The following is a 17,908-nucleotide window of genomic DNA, read 5'->3' on the forward strand; positions in this document are numbered from 1 at the left end:
GTTCTCATGTACTAATAAATTATGGCTGAAATTGGCTGACTATTCAAAATTTAAATATATTGCTCCTGTGAGTGAACTATGGAATTCTATGTACATTCTAGTTTTAAAATACTATAATTTTTCCTTATTATAATATATTGCTAATAGGGTTAATAGTAAAAAAAAAGTCTCAAGACTCTAGAGACTGATTAGGTTTAGTCCCAGTTCTACTACTTTCTAGCCATGGCTAGCAGGTTAAGCTGCAAAGCAGGTTAACGGAATGAACTTTATGAGATTAATGAGATAAAACACAAAATTGAACAGGATTTGACATTCCAGTGATCATTGATATGGCTGCTGCTGGTGTTGTGTATTATGAAATGGTATTCATAATAGTATTGCCACCAACAGTATAGTATATAATGGTAATGCCATAGAATTTGTAATCAGACAGATCTTGAGTTGAAATGCCAACTTTGCATTAATGAAATAAATCACCGCAAAAGTGTACCATTCCAAAAGTCTATACTAGATATCTATTTTGTTATTCTTGTTTACTTTTTTGAATCATTGTCATCCAAATAGCTATTTTGCAATGAGAAATCTAGTAATTTTTTTCAGTGGAGTGGTACCTATTATTTTTAACTATCTTTGGCTTATAGTCCACAGCCTATGAAAGAAGATATTGCAACCCCACTACCTTCTGAGAAAACCCCAACAAGTGTTAATCAAACTCCTATTGAAACCAATGAATTTCCTCAGTTACCTGAAGGCTTAGAGAAGAAGCCTATTGTTCTTAAGTTCAGCGCCATGCTAGATGGAATCGCCATTGGGGCAGCACTTCTGCCATCCCTGAAAGCAGAGTACAAGATGGGAAGGATGAGAAGCCATGGAATGACAGGTAATATTTGAGTTTCCAATTCTTCCCTTTCAACTTAATGGTATTTCTGAGGACAAAGATATATTTGATGAGAAGGTAAATATAAATCTGAATAATTTTGAAGAAAACAATTTCATTTATGATAATTGTCAATCTAGCCAAAAGTATGAATGTGCCTTTTTGAATGGTTATGATAGATTATACTTTGAACTCTACAAAGTTCTCAACTGTTTAGGACATATACCGAATTTAAACTTAAATCAAATAAATTAACCAGCTTCTAAAGTTGTTAGGTTTTTGTAGTTTGAGTTGCTTGGCTTATTTTCACTTTGGATGCATTTATTTAAGTCAGATACAATTGTATTTCTTCAAAAGAGCTACTTGTCTATGGTTTTGTGAGCTTTATATATTTTATTCAAAAATTATTTACTTCTTAAAAATGTGAATGTTTTTCAAATATATTAAAGTGTGCAAATTATAAACATACATTTTAAGGAATAATTGAGTATGTGGCCCTATCAACCTGCTATCTAACCTAAACTAACAATTAGACCATTGTTGGTACTTTGTAACATCCTTCAAAGGTAGTTTACATGACTGCTTGTGGAAGAGTCACTGTTGGGATTTTGTCTTCATTCATTTGCTCTCTTCATATTTTTACCTCATGAGTGTATGCTCATAAATGATTTAAGGTTTGCTTTTTCACTACACTTTTTTCTGTACATTTGGTTTAAGATTCATTCATTTTTATTTCTCTATCTGGTTTATTCACATATTTCATTGGAATTAAAGAATTAATGTGATTATGCCAGAACTTACTTATTTGTAGTATCTATTTTGACAGTGTAAGGATACTTAAGCAGGACAATCACTGTAGGGCAAGTGTGCCTTCAGTTTAACTAAGGAACACAGCTATTCTCCACAGAGCATGTACTAGTTACTCTTCTACCAGCACTACTTGTGTGTTCTTATTGTTCTAGTTTCTTGGAACCACTATGTCCAGCTTTTATATTGTTGCTTCTTTTTGTTCTGGTCCTGGGGTTTGAACTCAGGGCCCTGGTACTCTGTCCCTGAGTTTTTGTGATCAAGGGTAGTGCTCTACTACTTGAGCCAAAACTCTACTTCTGGCATTTTTGATGGTTAACCTGAGTTAAGTCTCATGGACTTTCCTGTTTAGGCTGGCTTTGAACCTTGATCCTCTGATCTCAGCCTTCTGAGTAGCTAGGATTAGATGTGAGTCACCAAGACTTGACTTATATTAACTTTTAAAGCAGTATTTTATCATGATAAGTTAACTTTTACACATGTAAATACATGTATTTACATAGTTATCATTATATATGGATTCCTAGTCCTAGAATTCAGGATTTTTTTAAATAGAAGTTTTGTAGTGGTTGTTACTTGTTTCTGAACATTTGCACCTGTATATCACAGTTCCCAAGTTTGGCAGTAAGAAGTACTACTGGGCTTTCAAGTATTGGAGCCTAATGTAACAATGTATTGGACTCATTTGGTCATTTATTCTAATCATTGTGAAATACAATGGTTAACAGAAGCAGCAAGTCAAAAAGCAGATAAACAGTTTAGAAATAGAAAGATGGAAATATGTAAGAGCAGAAAAAGCGTACTGTCAAATGATCCCAACAGGGTAAGAAGTTTAATCATTGAAATGAAGGAGAACAAAAGAGTAGAAAAATGCCTACATTAGTGATAGTGGATGGATTATAACTGAGGCCAAGGATTGATTCTGCGTGAATGTCCTTATTTAGCAGTGCTGGCAGGAGAGGTGGTGGGACACAGTTCTGACCTCTTGCCCTTTTAGGTGAGGGCAAGTCCCTGTTGGACTAGAGAGTGAACAGAGATTAGGGTGGTGATGGTAACTATTTTGTAGATACTACAGTTGATAAGAAGTATTTTTGTATTTATGACTAATGCATTTTAAGGATAAATATTATTGTAAGGCAGTGAATATGACCTACAGCAAGTAATTCTTGATTAATATTTTGAAAAATGAGTTATTTCTGCTTAAGAAATAAATTATGTATATGGATAAAATATGGTACTTAATGTCTTTGAGTGGAGACAACTCAAGAAAATTAGTACATTTTTCTGTACATGTGGTTGTGCATTACATATGTGATGGGAAATAATAGCTTTTGATTATAGTAAGGTTTCTATTACACCTTCCTGCCTGCATAGACAGTTGGAGAATTATAGGCTGAACAATGGTGCCCCTGTGTATGTGTGTGCACACATGTTTGTATGTGCTATTTAGTTTACTGAAAAGAGTAAACTAAAATTCCTAAAATCCTTATTTGGATAACATATCTTTACTTGGTGTACCAGTGGGTAATTGTCCCATTAAAAATTGTTACGGTTGGGGCTGGAAAGGTGGCTCAGTGGTAGAGTGCTTGCCTTGCATGCATGAGGCCCTGGGTTCGATTCCTCAGTACCACATAAGCAGAAAAAAGAAAAAAGCCGGAAGTGGCACTGTAGCTCAAATGGTAAAATGCTAGCCTTGAGCTGAAGAGCTGAGGGATAACGCCCAGGCCGAGTTCAGTCCCCATGACCGGACCCCCCCCCCCAAAAAAAAATCGTTAAGGTCAAGGAGGGGGTAACAATGCTCAATAGGAAATGTATTCATTACCTTACTCATGTAACTGTAACCCCTCAATATAGTATCTTTACAATAAAAAATATTTTAAAAAATTAAGGTCAAAGATGCATGGGTTTATATAATTTTCTGATTACATTGAATTTTCCTTGTATGTATTAGTTTTTTTTAAGAAAAACGTGAACTGATTTTTCATTACAACTCTTCTTTTTGTTTTGCCTTCTATATTGTATATTTGTAGGTGATGGTCTAATATTTAATACAGTGCTGGGAACCTACCATTCCTAATAAAAAGGAGCTTAGTAATACTTGCTGACTATTTCTAGTAACCATATATTAGATTTTAAAACATGAGGAAATTTGAAGTATTCTTTCATTTGTTTAAAAGATATAAAAGTGAGAAATTAATGCATGGATAAGTACCTGAACAAACAATAACTTTTCTTTTCTCTTACAGGTGCACAGACAAGGTTTACATTTGAATTGCCAAATCACAGGCTGCGTTTTACTTCAAAAGTTTCTGCCACAGATATGTCAACCATTCCTCCTTCTGCCAGTCTTAACCTTCCTCCTGTTACTATGTCAGGGAAATACATAATGGAGGAACATGATAGTTACTCAGACCAAGTGTGGAGTATAGATGAACTTCCTTCTAAGCAGGGGTACTATTTACAGGGAAATTATCTACGTTGTGTGGCAGAAGTAAGTTTACTTTGATATTTTCTTACACTTTGTAATTAAAGAGTCTTCATATTTTAGATGCACCAACATATAAGTGATTCAGACTTTTAAATCACTTGTTCCTATAAAAGCTACTGAATCAACAACAAAAGTGTCTCTTTCCCTGCCTTTCAATGTCTGTCTCTTTCTCTCTCTTTTCTTTGAGGTTTAATTGAAATATACTTGTTAAAAAATAACAATAGTCATCTTTAAATTTATATTTTTTACAGTGGACTAAATACTTACTTTAAAAATTATGAGCTAGGTATTTATGGCTCATGCCTGTACTCAGGAGGCTGAGATCTGAAGAATAGGGTTCAAAGCCAGCATGGGCAGGAAATTCCATGAGACTCTTATCTCCAATTAAATACCAATAAAGCTAGAAGAGCTGTGGCTCAAGTGGTAGAGCACTAGCCTTGAGTCAGAAATCTCAGGGACAGTGCCCACGCCCTCAGTTGAAGTCCTATGACTGGCACACATACATATAAAAAGATAATGAAGCAAATAGTAGCTGACATTCAAAAGCCTTATACACATTGATTTCTGTAGTTCTTAAATCAGCTCTGTGAGGCAAATAGACTTGATTTCATTTCTTAAGTGGAGAATTTAGCCCTTATGATGTAGTATGGCTCTTATAGACATACAAAAGTATTAAAGATCATATAGAAAAATAAAATAGATTTATAGACTAATTGCTATACTAAGGTAAGTTGAAAGTTGACAAACCTGATTCCATCTGTTTTTTTTTTTTTAACTTCCTAACTACAACTGTCAAATGTAAAAAGCATATGGACACATGTTTAGTTCAATTTGAACGTCTCTAAGGAAGTTATTTTGAGTTTTTTTTATAGAAATATTACAGTTATAGGGAACATTTCCTTGTGTTCTCTTCCAATTTATGTAGTAGAAAATTGAAGCTGAGAGAAAACAACTTTCCTTTTTAAGGTCTCCCAAGCTTTAAATGAAGGAGACAGGACCTCTCTTCAGTAGTCTTCCTCTTCCAGGCAGCACAATGTGTGCTCACTCACCTCATCAGTGTGATAGAAACAGTTACAACCTGGCAAAAAATAAAATAAAAACAATTTTCTACTGGTTTTAGAATTTTTACTGAAATCTGAAGCATCTATAAGATATGTGAGTTATTTTATAAAAATATTACTGTTGCAGAAGACATATAGTCTGACTTTAATTTCTTCAGATCCTACTTAGCTTAGACCTAAGAGTTGGAATTTGTTTATGTGGAAAATCACTACAAAACAAAGCCTACAAAATTCTAACAAGTCAGTGATTTTCTTAAAAGTTTTAAAGTATTTTTTACTTGTGCTTTGAAAATAAGTATCCCATACTCAGTTGAGCAATAAATAGTTAAATAAATCTAATGCAGTATGTTGCATATTTCCTCATGGATATTGGATGTTAATAAAGGAAGAAAGTTTGTAATTCAGGAAGAACACAACCCCAAATTTAGTAAAAAATTAATTTCAGACACTTCAAAGAGATCTAAAATTATGTTTATCTTAGATTTTACTGTGGCCCCAAATAGACATCTCTGCCCTATTTACCATACATTGTACAACATAAAAGCATTCTGGCTTTTTGGTGGTTAATTTAGGAGATAAGATTATCATAGACTTTCCTGCCCAGCCTGGCTTAGAATTGTGATTCTCAGATCTCTGCCTCCTGAGTAGCCAAGATTATATGTGTGAGCTACCAGCACCCATCAGATAATTAATAGAGATAGGTTCTCACTATGTAGGCCAGGCTGACCATGAGTTTGCTATGGCTCCCAAGCCTTTGTTCTTTTAATTTTTGATCCAAATATGAACCTTCCAAAATTGATGTCAAGTATGAGCTATTTGCCTTAATCATACAGTTGTACTTCTCCTATCATCAACTTTAATTATGAACTGCTATTTTATCTATTTACTAATTTTTGCTAAAAATTAATGCCTTGAACAAATAATACAGTACATATTATATGCAACTTAGTTTATGTATTTCTGGTTTGCTAATTTACTCAACTATAGTCTTGAGATCCAGGATTTTTTTTCTTCATAGCTGTATCCTTAGCATCTAACATGGTGCATAGAGTTAATTGTAAAATGATCAGTAAATAGTGAAATAGTTAAATAAATATGCTTTCATTTGTAGTGATGCTTGTCTGTGCTCTAAGAGCACAAAAGAAACTATCAAAAATAAATTTCACTTTATGCAACATTTTAATTGTGAAATTAGCGGGTTATATTGTTTTCAAAAGATCCCACCTTATTAAGTATGTTTATCCCAGTTTATGATGTACCTTTAAAAAAGGTGAATGGCTCTTACCAGACTATTAAAGTATTAGAGAGTCTGGATTTTTAAACTCTTCTTTACTATATTATTCTCAAATAGTTTGTAGACAATTATTTCTTTCCTCAGAGGTTTGGATACTTTTTAAAGAAAAAAAAATAAAGCTGATAATGCATTCCATAGTGTTAATATAATACTTTGATTTTGTTTGGCAGGTTGGGTCCTTTGAACATAATCTTACCACAGATCTTTTAAACCACTTGGTGTTTGTACAGAAAGTGTTCATGAAGGAAGTTAATGAAGTAATACAAAAAGTTTCTGGTAAGATGATATAAAATGATCTGCGACCTTTTAGTCTACGCTTTTATTCTCATTTGCTCCATAATGTTCTACAATCTGAAATAAAACTTGATTGACACAAAAGTAGTAGTAGTGCATAGATATGCTCATCAATCAGTGATAAAAGTTTTCAAATAATGACAAACAGAGCATAAGCTTAAGTTTTAGAAATAGCATTGACTAAGGTGAACACTACTAGAATGAGTATAAGATTTCTAAGTGATGTTGCAAACAGAGAGGTTGTATTTGAATGAAATTTGGGAATGGAATTAGTGTGTATCTAGGATAGTCCTAACAGAAGATCACAACAGCTCAATAGCTATATACACGTAACCATATAAAATAATGCTAATCGAAATGAACTCCAAAATATGGGGGAAAAAAAGAAATGATGTGACCAGAGTGGGCAGAAGAACTTCCTTATTGTAAGTAGAAGAGATGAAAAGCTAGTTTGTTGTAACTCTAGTTCTTTTGTGGTCTGTAATCAAAAAAAATGAAAAATAACTCAACAGTTCTCATCTTACCTATACAATCTCTGAGATGATGGCAAGCTCAATATACATACAAAAAGATTAATAACTTTAATATGGTGTGTTTGAAAGTATGAAGAAAGGTTTTCAAATCTAGGGAGTAGGTAGAAGTACAAGTTGTATTTTAATTAGTTCATTACTTTTTGTATAGCACCTGCATGTGCAAAATCATTTTTTCCCCCAGAGCTGAGGACTGAACTCAGGGCCTTGCACTCGCCAGGCAGGTGCTCTTCCACTGAGCTAAACCCCCAGCCCCAAAATCATTTAGGAACTTTCCCACCAGGATGCCCTACCCACCACTGTTTTTAAACTTATCAGACTTATTATTAACATACATTAGCCTTATTTTACATTTCTCCACCTTTATCTTTTTTTAATCTTTTTTGCTTGCAGCACTTCTAAATATATACAAAAATGTTCACATTGTTGCAGAGATGAACAGTTTTAATTTTTTTGCCTCAAAGTTTCTAAGTTTTATAATCACCTATTCGTTTCAGTTGTGTGTCTGTTTAAGCTTTATAAAATATTTTTAGTAAATATTCATCTATGGAGCAGACTTACCCTTGCCTTATGTATGCCTGCCTCAGGGAAATGTAACTTGATTGAAGATTGCAACTGAAGAATACCTGTTCTGCCAGATGTGGTAGCCACATGCTTTTAAGCCTTCATCCTACAATGTGGACAGCTGAGGTGGGGCAGTTTCAATTAAGGGCCAGCATGAACTATATAGGGAAACCTGGACTCAAGAGCAAAAAAGAAAAAAGACCTTTTAATAGAGAGTTTTTTAAATTTTTAATTTTTTTGTCAGTTGTGGGGCCTGAACTCTGGGCCTGGGCCCTGTGCCTCAACTCTTCAGCTCAAGGCTGGTGCTATACCAGTTGAGCCACAGTACCACTTCTGGCTTTTTCTGCTTAATTTAGTGCTGAGGAATTGAACTCAGGGCCTCATGCATGAAGGCAAACACTCTTTTTAAATAGACGAAACAAAATTATAATATTTCTCCTTGTGAATATGCCCAACATTTTGTTGTTTAACCTCTTCAGGGGGAGAGCAGCCCATTCCACTCTGGAATGAGCATGATGGAACTACGGACGGTGATAAGCCCAAGATTCTCCTCTACTCCCTGAACTTACAGTTTAAGGTAATACTGATTAACGAAACTTTCCCTATTTTCTAATGCTGCCTGCACTTTTATCAGCTCTTTGGTTTCTCTTAGACAGATTTTACACATGGTTATTTTCTTCATCTTATATTGAATAATTGCATTTGAGCAAATGCATGTACATTAGTAATTTTGTTTCTTTTCTTCTCTTTGTGATATAATCTGTAGGGAATTCAAGTCACAGCCACAACCCCTTCCATGAGAGCTGTGAGATTTGAAACTGGATTGATCGAACTGGAACTTTCTAACCGACTGCAAACTAAAGCCTCACCGGGAAGTAGCAGCTACTTGAAACTGTTTGGTAAATGCCAAGTAGATTTAAACCTGGCCTTAGGACAAATTGTCAAACATCAGGTGTGTATAGAATCTCCTCATACTAGACCTCTTGCTTTTGAGTTTTGCTTATCATTTTGAACTACTTCCAGTTATGAATTACTGTGCAGTGCAAGTTCCTACAATTAGATTGTAAATTCTAATGAAAATTGATGGTAAGGCCTTTCCTGTTTTACTATAATATTTCATTACTGTGACAAATATTACAGTCTTGTGCTCAGATCACATGAAACTCCTCTAGTATCTTCATAAATACTTGTTAGTGATTTTTAGTGTTAAAAGTTTTTATTTCAATGTCTTATACATTCATTACCTAAAATGTTACTAATGTTATAGTATATTTGCAAGATATATGTTACAAGTTATATATGTATACATATATACTTTTATGTTAAAGGATGTACATAAAGTTTTATTATATATAATATATATACAAAGTTTTTAAAAATAGAAGTTAATTAGGCTCATATAATTAACTTTTGTTACTCATGGGATTCTTGGTGTAGTTCATTTGCTAAAAATTAATATGTAGACAATCCTTCTTTCCCTCTTTAAAGAATTAAAAATGCCAATCACGGTTTTAAAACAGAGTGGCTACATTAGAGATTACGTTGAGAAAAAAATTCATAGGAATTTTTGTCATCTCTGGAACAGCAGTCTTGGTTGTTTTTTTTTTCAACTGAAAGCATGTTATACTAGAAGAGGTCTGATTATTTTGAAATATGTAATGTATCATCCTATTACCACTGGTAGGAACAAAAACCCAGGGCTCACTAGCTTGGATAGCACTCTACTGCTGAACCTCATCCCTAGGTCCACAGTCACCTTTGATATGGATGCTTATGTTTTCTCCTAATCTTAACAATTATGGCACAGAATGTGGAATGGAGGAAAATGTACCATAATTCTTTTGGTGAACAGTGTCATTAATGATGCTTAATTTTATTAAGATATTTTTTCTATTATTTTGGTTATTACTACACTTTCCATTTTGTTTTAGGTGTATGAGGAAGCTGGTTCTGATTTTCATCAAGTTGCCTATTTTAAAACTAGAATTGGCTTAAGGAATGCCCTTCGAGAAGAAATCAGTGGTTCTTCAGATAGGGAAGCTGTGCTTATTACTTTGAATAGACCAATCGTTTATGCACAGCCTGTGGCCTTTGACAGAGGTAAGATTCGGGCAGTCATTATCTTGTAGGACTGAGAAATGCCTTGGTAATGTTCACAAAATCAGCTGTGGCTTTCCAGAATAAATACTTGACTACTAAATGTCTTCTACATGGGAAAGCTGTATTCTCACTAGTATTAAAGGCATTTTACATGTTAACATTCTTTTGCTCTGTACCTGGAAAAAACAGACATGTCTGACTTTATATTTTAATGTAAATACTAAATCTTTGGTGTTTTGACACAGGTTTATTCATCTTATGATAATGGTACCAACCAGAAGTAAAATACAAAATGGACTGCAGGATTCCTGCCCTTAAGAACATAGTCCAGTGCAAAAGTGGTCAACTACATGATGGAGTTCTAGAATCTGAGGGAGCCTGTAACTTCTTATGCTTCTAAGAGAAGAAACAAACTCTTCAGATTTAGCTCTGAGTTTAGTGTTTACCAGGGTTACAAGACATTAGAATTTCTGTTATTTCCCTTTGTATCCAGGGCCTAGGACAGTCCTGAATATGGTGAAAACTAAGCAAACATTTTCCAAATAAGAGGATAGTGTATGAGCACAGAGATCTAAGAAAAAATAGCAGCTTCCAGAAAAGAAAGTAATAGAAAAGAAGGCTGAACATTGACTAGGGAATATGGGCTGTGTAAATATGTTCAACTTGTATTTTAGAGGTTAAAAAGAACCACTTCTAAAAGCATTTAAGATTTTAATGGGTAACAGTCCAACATTGTTACTGATTTTCTTTTGCTTCATCCTGTGTGTATGGTTTTCATCTCTCATTTTCCCAGCCTTTCCTCAGCTTCCACAAACTCATCCACAAGAGTACTTTGTACTCTTGGTATATGTCACAGTTGCTACTTTTCCCTCCTGCTTCTGACTCTCCTGTCTTTACCTTCATTTTAGTATTCTTCTGTACATATACTTCGATGAAATGAAGAATTTCCATAGAGTTTTTTCTTTTAACCAGCATATTCTTTGCATCATGTACATATTTTAAGATAACTTTATAAAGTAGTAACAGTAAACTCTACAGACAAGGACCATGCCTATTTTCATTATACCGTCTCCATGCCTGCCATGGAATGAGCATTATACAAGTCAGAGGACCTGAGCCCATTTTCGCATTAATTTTCTTAATGCTACCATTTGGGACGGGGAGGAATAATTTTTACCAATCAACAGGATATTGCAGCTGTAAGATTAATTAGCCTAATAAATCTGTTACAGTATTAATGTTAATTTCTGCCCTCCCTTAATTCTCAAAAGCGGTGCTGTTCTGGCTGAATTATAAGGCTGCATATGACAACTGGAATGAACAACGAATGGCTTTACATAAGGATATTCATATGGCTACGAAGGAGGTGGTAGATATGCTACCTGGTCTCCAGCAAACATCAGCACAGGCTTTTGGGACACTCTTCCTCCAGCTGACTGTGAATGACCTGGGAATTTGTCTACCTATCACAAATACTGCACAGGTACAAAAAACCAAGTCCTTTAATTCCTTTAATTAAATCATTTAATTCAGGATTAAAACAAAAATCTCCTCAAACCATTTCTATGAGTAAAAGCCATTTCAATGGGTAAAATAATACATTTTTTAACAGTTTATAATTTGAGTTTGGTACGGAGGATTGAACTTATTCAGCTATTATTCATTTGGAATTTCCACTGCATGAGACTTCTTGAAGCACTCAGTAGGTATGCTTCAGAATAATGGTGAGGTTCACACCAGCAGGCTGCCAGTGGCCAGGCTAGCTACTCAGAAGGCTGAGATCTGAGAATCCTGTTCAGGCCAGAACCTGACAGGCAGGTTCTGCCTGCCTCAGGCAGACAAACACAAGAGATTCTTGTCTCCAGTTTACCACCAAAAAGCTGAAACTAGAGGCATGACTCAAGTAGTAGATCATCATCACTGAGCATAAAGGCTGAGCAACAATGTGAGGATGAGTACCAGCATTAAAAAAATCGATATATTTGATAACTCCTATTTTTTACCTTTATTAAAAAGTTTAGTTTTCATAGTCATCTTTTTTCGTTAAAGAAATCTTTGAGCTATAAAACAAAAGAACATTAAGAGGGCTAGGAAGGTGGCTCAGTGGTAGAGGGATTGCCTGGCATGCATGAGGCCTTGGGTTCGATACCTCAGCACCATATTAAGCAGAAAAAGCCGGAAGTGGCTATGTGGCTCAAGTGGTAAAACGCTAACCTTGAACTGAAGAGCTAAGGGTCAGAGTTCAGGCTCCACGACTGACCAAAAAAAATACATTAAGAGTGTTAGTTAAGGGCTGGGAATGTGGCTTAGTGGTAGACTGCTTGCCTAGCATACATGAAACCATGGGTTCAACTTCTCAGTACCATATAAATAGAAAAGGCTGGAAGTGGCACTGTGGCGTAAGTGGTAGAGTGCTAGCCTTGAGCAAAAGAAGTTTGGAGACAGTGCCCTGGCTTTGAGTTCAAGCCCCAGGGCTGGCAAGAAAAAAAAAAAGGTAACCCTTGAAGAGTGCTAGTTAATAACCTTATCTGTAATATAACAAGGAATTATAAAATTCTTTTTTTTTGGGGGGGGCAATCCGGTCGTGGGCCTGAACTCTGGGCCTGGGCGCTGTCCCTCAGCTCTTCAGCTCAAGGTTAGAGCTCTACGACTTGAGCCACAGCGCCACTTCCGGCTTTTTTCTTTTTGCTTATGTGGTGCTGAGGAATCGAACCCAGGGCTTCATGCATGCAAGACAAGCGCTCTACCACTGAGCCACCTTCCCAGCCCTGGAATTATAAAATTCTTATAACTGTTAATATTAACTAATAGAATTGAACATACAGTTTTTTTTATACACCCAGATAAAGAAGAATGTTTTCTTTTCAGGAATACATACATACATACATACGCAAGAACATGCTACCACTACCTATCTGCCCAGGAAATGACATGCAACAATCATATATAGAGATTTATCTTTTCTGTTAAAATTTTCCTTAAACTGTGGCCAATCATTGAATTACTTTATATTTTAGGATTCTATTTGTCAAGACAGTATTATAAACCTCCTTTGGGTTGAGGATAGGGGCAAGGAGGACCTGCATTGGTATTTGTGTCTCTGGAAATGAACTACCTAGGCTTTTTAATGGCATAACAGATGGGACTTAGTAAGGCCACGCCCACACAGGAGAATGTAAAACCACATAGAGTGTAAAATATAAACTAGTTATAGAAAAATAGGTAGTAGCCCTTAGCAGACTAAGTAAAAAAAAAATGAACATGACAAAAGCATTTCACTTTTAAAAAACTATCTTTCTCAGCTGCTTTGCAATGAGAATTTCTAGGCTTAAACCTTTCTAGTGTCCCTTTCTGAGTCCCTTGTTGTTTGTGTATCATACAGTCCAATCACACTGGAGACCTGGACACCGGTTCTGCGCTGGTCCTGACTATTGAAAGCACTCTCATCACTGCCTGTTCCTCTGAGTCTCTAGTCAGTAAAGGGCATTTCAAAAACTTCTGCATTCGTTTTGCTGATGGTTTTGAGACATCATGGGATGACTGGAAACCGGAGATTCGTGGGGATCTGGTAATGAATGCTTGTGAGTGTCTTTTATTTTCTATGTGAGGTTTAGAATTATATGAGCTTTAAAAATCTCTATCTTTACCATGGAAGGGTGCTCAGAGGAATATCCTTAGACTTTTTGAAATAAAGACTATTTATACTTAATGGTAATGAACCCTATTTGTGCAAAACTACAGCTTTCAGTAGTTTGGATAAGTAAACCAACCTGATATTCTTTTGAGTGCTCTCTAACATCTGAAACTTTGCTTTCCTTCCTGATTTTTGCGTAATTGATCTGTGAATGGCAAGATAAACCATTTTCCTCCTTAGGGATATGGGAAGAAAGTACTGAATAAAAAGTCAGACCAACTTAAAAAACAGAACAAGGGCTGTGGTGATGCAAACTACTTAAGAGGCAGAGATTGGGAGGATCATGGTTTGAGGCCAGCCTGCTCAAAAAGTTAATGAGACCCCATTTCAACAAAGAAGCCAGGCATGATGGAGTACAGCTATACTCTCATGTACATAAGAGGGTTAGGTAGAAAGATTACAGTCAGAGGCTGACTCTGGGCAATAACATTAGACCTTATCTGAAAAACAGTTAAAGCAAAAATTTGGAAGCATGCGTGAGCCCTGAGTTCAAACTCTAGTATTGCCCAAAATGAAAACATTTAAAAAAAAAACCAAACCCTAAAACTCCAGCTTAATAGTGACAGGAATATGTCTATAGGTCCAAATTTATAGTATAAGGTACAGATTCCTCCAAATTCATAGTACTCAAGATTGGGTTTAATTATAGCTGGGTTTGTGGTTTATTTATAAAACGTTTAAATATCACAAACATCCTAATGTTGAAGAGAAATTATACTTGAAAATTAAAAGACTATGAACTGAAATTCCTCAACCAATCTTGTAAGTCAATATTTTTTTCTTTTTCTTTTTTTTGTTGTTGTTGTTGGTCGTGGGGCTTGAACTCTGGGCTTGGGTGCTGTCTCTGACCTCTACAGCTCAAGGCGAGTGCTCTTCCATTTGAGCCATAGTGCCACTTCTGGTTTCCAGTGCCCAGCTCAAATAATTCTTTTTAATAGGTGCTGTGCATTATTTATACTATTTTCCCCTTTCTTAAAAAAATAACTGCCGTGACCTGGTGGCTCATGCCTATAATCCTAGCTACTCAAGAGGCTGAGATCTGAGGATCCTGGTTCAAAGCCAGCTTGGGCAATAAAGTCTGTAACTCATCTCCCATTAACCACTAGAAAACTGGAAGTGGCGCTGTGGCTCAAGTGGTAGAGCGCTCACCTTGAGCTGAAAAGCTCAGCGACAGCACCCAGGCCCAGAGTTCAAGCCCCACAATCAAAAAAAAAAAATCACTGTCATTTCCATCTTTTGGCTTTAATCTTCTTTTTTTCTTTTTTGTGCCAGTGCTGGTCCTTGAACTCAGAGCCTTGGTATTGTCCATGAGTATTTTCCCCCTCCTAAGGGCTAGTGTTCTACCACAGCTGCACTGTGGGCTTTTTTGGTGATTAATTGGAGATGAGAGTTTCATGGACTTTTCCGCCCAGCTGGCTTTGAACCATGATCCTCAGATTTCAGCCTCCTGAGTAGCTCCAGTGCCTGGCTTTTGGTTTTATTTTTTAAGGCTAAAATTAAGCCTACCAATTTTTATTGAGGTAATATCTTTGCCATCCTTGAATCAATGAAAATATAATATGTGTGAAAGGAATTATGCAGTTTTCTTAGTTTATTGTAAACAAAAGGGATGAAAATAAAAATATACACCTCAGACTCAGCATCAAATCATACTCAGAATGACCAAGCTTTCTTTCAACAACGTAGAACACTAACACGCTGCAGAATATTTCATGATAATTGGAATATTTTCTTTTGGATTTTTGAGTACCAGATGGCTTGATTTTATAACCTATCATTGCTTGAATCTTGGGTGGAGGCCAGAGGAAGATAAGATAAATAGTAGTTTTATTGACATGTAAAATGGACAAAATTGTTTTATTAGTAGTAAGGATATTTGCATGTAACATTCATTTAGTATTTTGGGAAAAAAAGAAATAATAATGGTCAGATTTCAAGGGTTTTCATTTGTGTATTCTTCAATTTGAGAAGCAAGCTATATAGGCTTTTTTTTCTTTTATTGTAACTGTTTAAAATTTAAATTGAGTACATCCCTAAGACTAGATCCTGTTTTTTTCTTAGAATCAATATATGAGACACTGGTATTATAGAGTTCAAAAATAGGTTTTATTTTAGAGTTTTTGGCAATATCTTTTTTTAAATATACATAAATAGAAATGGTCACTTAGTAACAAATAGATCCTGTCTTACAAACTAAGTCATACTGTCTACATTGGGAAATTTTCAAGAGCAGAAATACCAAGGTACCCAGAAAAGGAATGGCATGTCTAACTTTAAGTAGTATTTGGATACTAATTTAGAACTCAGAGGAGTTATTAAAGGATATTCTGTTGAATACTATACCCGTCAAGTTTAGATTGATAGTTTCCATGGATTACTGTGAAAGACTTTAATTCTGTCTTTAGATTTTTTTGTTTAAAAGTTGTTTCAAGGATGGTATATCCTTTACTATTTAAAATTGTTGAATATAACCTCTTTTTTAAAGCATAAACTATTAGATTAAAGCTATACTATGTTAAAATGTGTGTCCTTGAAATCAGATACATTCAAGTGGCTAGCTCCATATTCTTAATAATGATGGTAATGGAAGTCAGCCATTTTTGCCTAAAAAACACTCTTGCCAAGGAAGAAAAATGATATATCATGTCTGTAACACAAGATGGGAATTCCTAGTTGTAAAAATGTCATTAAAAGTAGTTTGCATTTTCAAAACACCATTCATCCCTAATGGCACATATTGTCATAGCATCCTCCAGAGATCCAAGGGAAACAGATGTTGCCCCTTTCAAAAGGAACCACATGTGGACTGACTGAGGCTAAAGCTGCAGGCAGGTGTGAGCTCTAAGGCGGCTTAGGATCATCCTCTACAGACTAGGGACTGAAACCTAGATAATATTACCTTTGAATGAAAATTTTAAGGACAGTGTTTAATCACATGTATTTTTATTGCTATTTGGGGTCATTTCTGTGCAGGTGTAGTCCCAGATGGCACCTATGAAGTATGTTCAAGGACTACTGGACAAGCTGCAGCTGGTAGGTGTGCACACTATTACTCTCACTATGTGTATCAGGTAGGATTCTGCCTTTGTTTGCACTTAAAAAGCAATTCTGGTAGTCAGTAATCTTTTCAAAACTTTTTATAATAGTATTAGCATATTTTTGTGTATTCAATTATTAATTAGACACCTACAGTATACAAGATACATTGGAAAATGGTTTGAGGAAGACTTAAAATCACATATACTTGTTATCCTTTATGCATTTGACCTGATGATGGAGTTAAGGCAAATGAAGCAAAATTACATTGGAGTGAGTGATGTGTACAATAAAATAGTGAAGATCCTAATTGCTACTGAAATATATGAGAAAGAATACTTTCAAATGTGAGAAGACATTAAGATCAGAGAAAGCTTTGTGAAAGAACAAGAACTTAAGTGCTCCCAAAAGATGGACAAAATATCCCTTAAGCAAAAACTAAGACATGTGGCCTCAGAAAACCTAGGCAGAGACTAACATCTATTCTGATGATAATGCATCATGTCTGCTCAGAGTCGTAGTTGTTCCATTTAGCTAAAACCGAAGTAGGTGAAAAATAAGTGGGGAAAACCCTTAAAGGTCAAACGAAGATGATTTGACCTGACCCAGCGTGGAGTAGGATGCCATTGAATGTTTTGGAACAAGAAGCAAATGGTGACACTTTGAAGGATTAGAGGGCAGCGAGTCTAGAAGACCATTGAAGAGATAACTATGGAAATACAATTTTTATCATTTCTCGTGTTATAACATTAGGCTGAGTGAGCTAAATGCAGGCATGTATTTAAGGGCTTTTAAAAGGTTGAGAGGTGTGGAAAGTGGCTAAGGTTAGTGAATTTCCTTTCCTTTCTCACTGTTCCTTTTAATCCTCCCAACCATGAGTCTCTATGCTAACCTGAGCAAATGATCACAAACAGCACCAATGCCTTCTTTCCTCAGTGGCAAGGAACTGAGAAAGTTAAGCCATTTCCAGCAGCACTGCTAGAAGAAAATGGGGGTGAATGATGCAACCAGGTTACAAAGGGCCTTTGTCAGTGACAACAGCCCAGCCCACTCAATCTTAACCAGAAGCAGGATCATATCTTAGTATATTTTCAGATCACCATTAAACTTAGCAATGCTGTTTTTGGGAAGAAAAGGAAAGACAGGACCAAGATCCAACTGTT

General features: G+C 35.5%; 1 protein-coding gene across 7 annotated transcripts in view; it reads left to right on the plus strand.

Annotated features, from left to right (window-relative positions):
• Bltp1 (bridge-like lipid transfer protein family member 1) overlaps positions 1-17,908 on the plus strand; it is a 181,760-nt gene that overhangs the window by 125,788 nt on the left and 38,064 nt on the right. For all 7 annotated transcript variants that reach the window (XM_070022544.1, XM_070022549.1, XM_070022547.1 and 4 more), the window contains 9 exons: positions 642-880; positions 3,931-4,175; positions 6,698-6,803; positions 8,395-8,492; positions 8,682-8,867; positions 9,847-10,015; positions 11,287-11,498; positions 13,398-13,596; positions 16,683-16,742. In XM_070022544.1, coding sequence (XP_069878645.1) covers positions 642-880; positions 3,931-4,175; positions 6,698-6,803; positions 8,395-8,492; positions 8,682-8,867; positions 9,847-10,015; positions 11,287-11,498; positions 13,398-13,596; positions 16,683-16,742 — 1,514 coding nt within the window. The remainder of the gene's footprint in view (positions 1-641; positions 881-3,930; positions 4,176-6,697; positions 6,804-8,394; positions 8,493-8,681; positions 8,868-9,846; positions 10,016-11,286; positions 11,499-13,397; positions 13,597-16,682; positions 16,743-17,908) is intronic.

This window comes from Dipodomys merriami, unplaced genomic scaffold (genome assembly GCF_024711535.1).
Source record: "Dipodomys merriami isolate MVZ:Mamm:240054 unplaced genomic scaffold, mDipMer1.0.p SCAF_15, whole genome shotgun sequence".
Lineage (NCBI taxonomy): Eukaryota > Metazoa > Chordata > Mammalia > Rodentia > Heteromyidae > Dipodomys > Dipodomys merriami.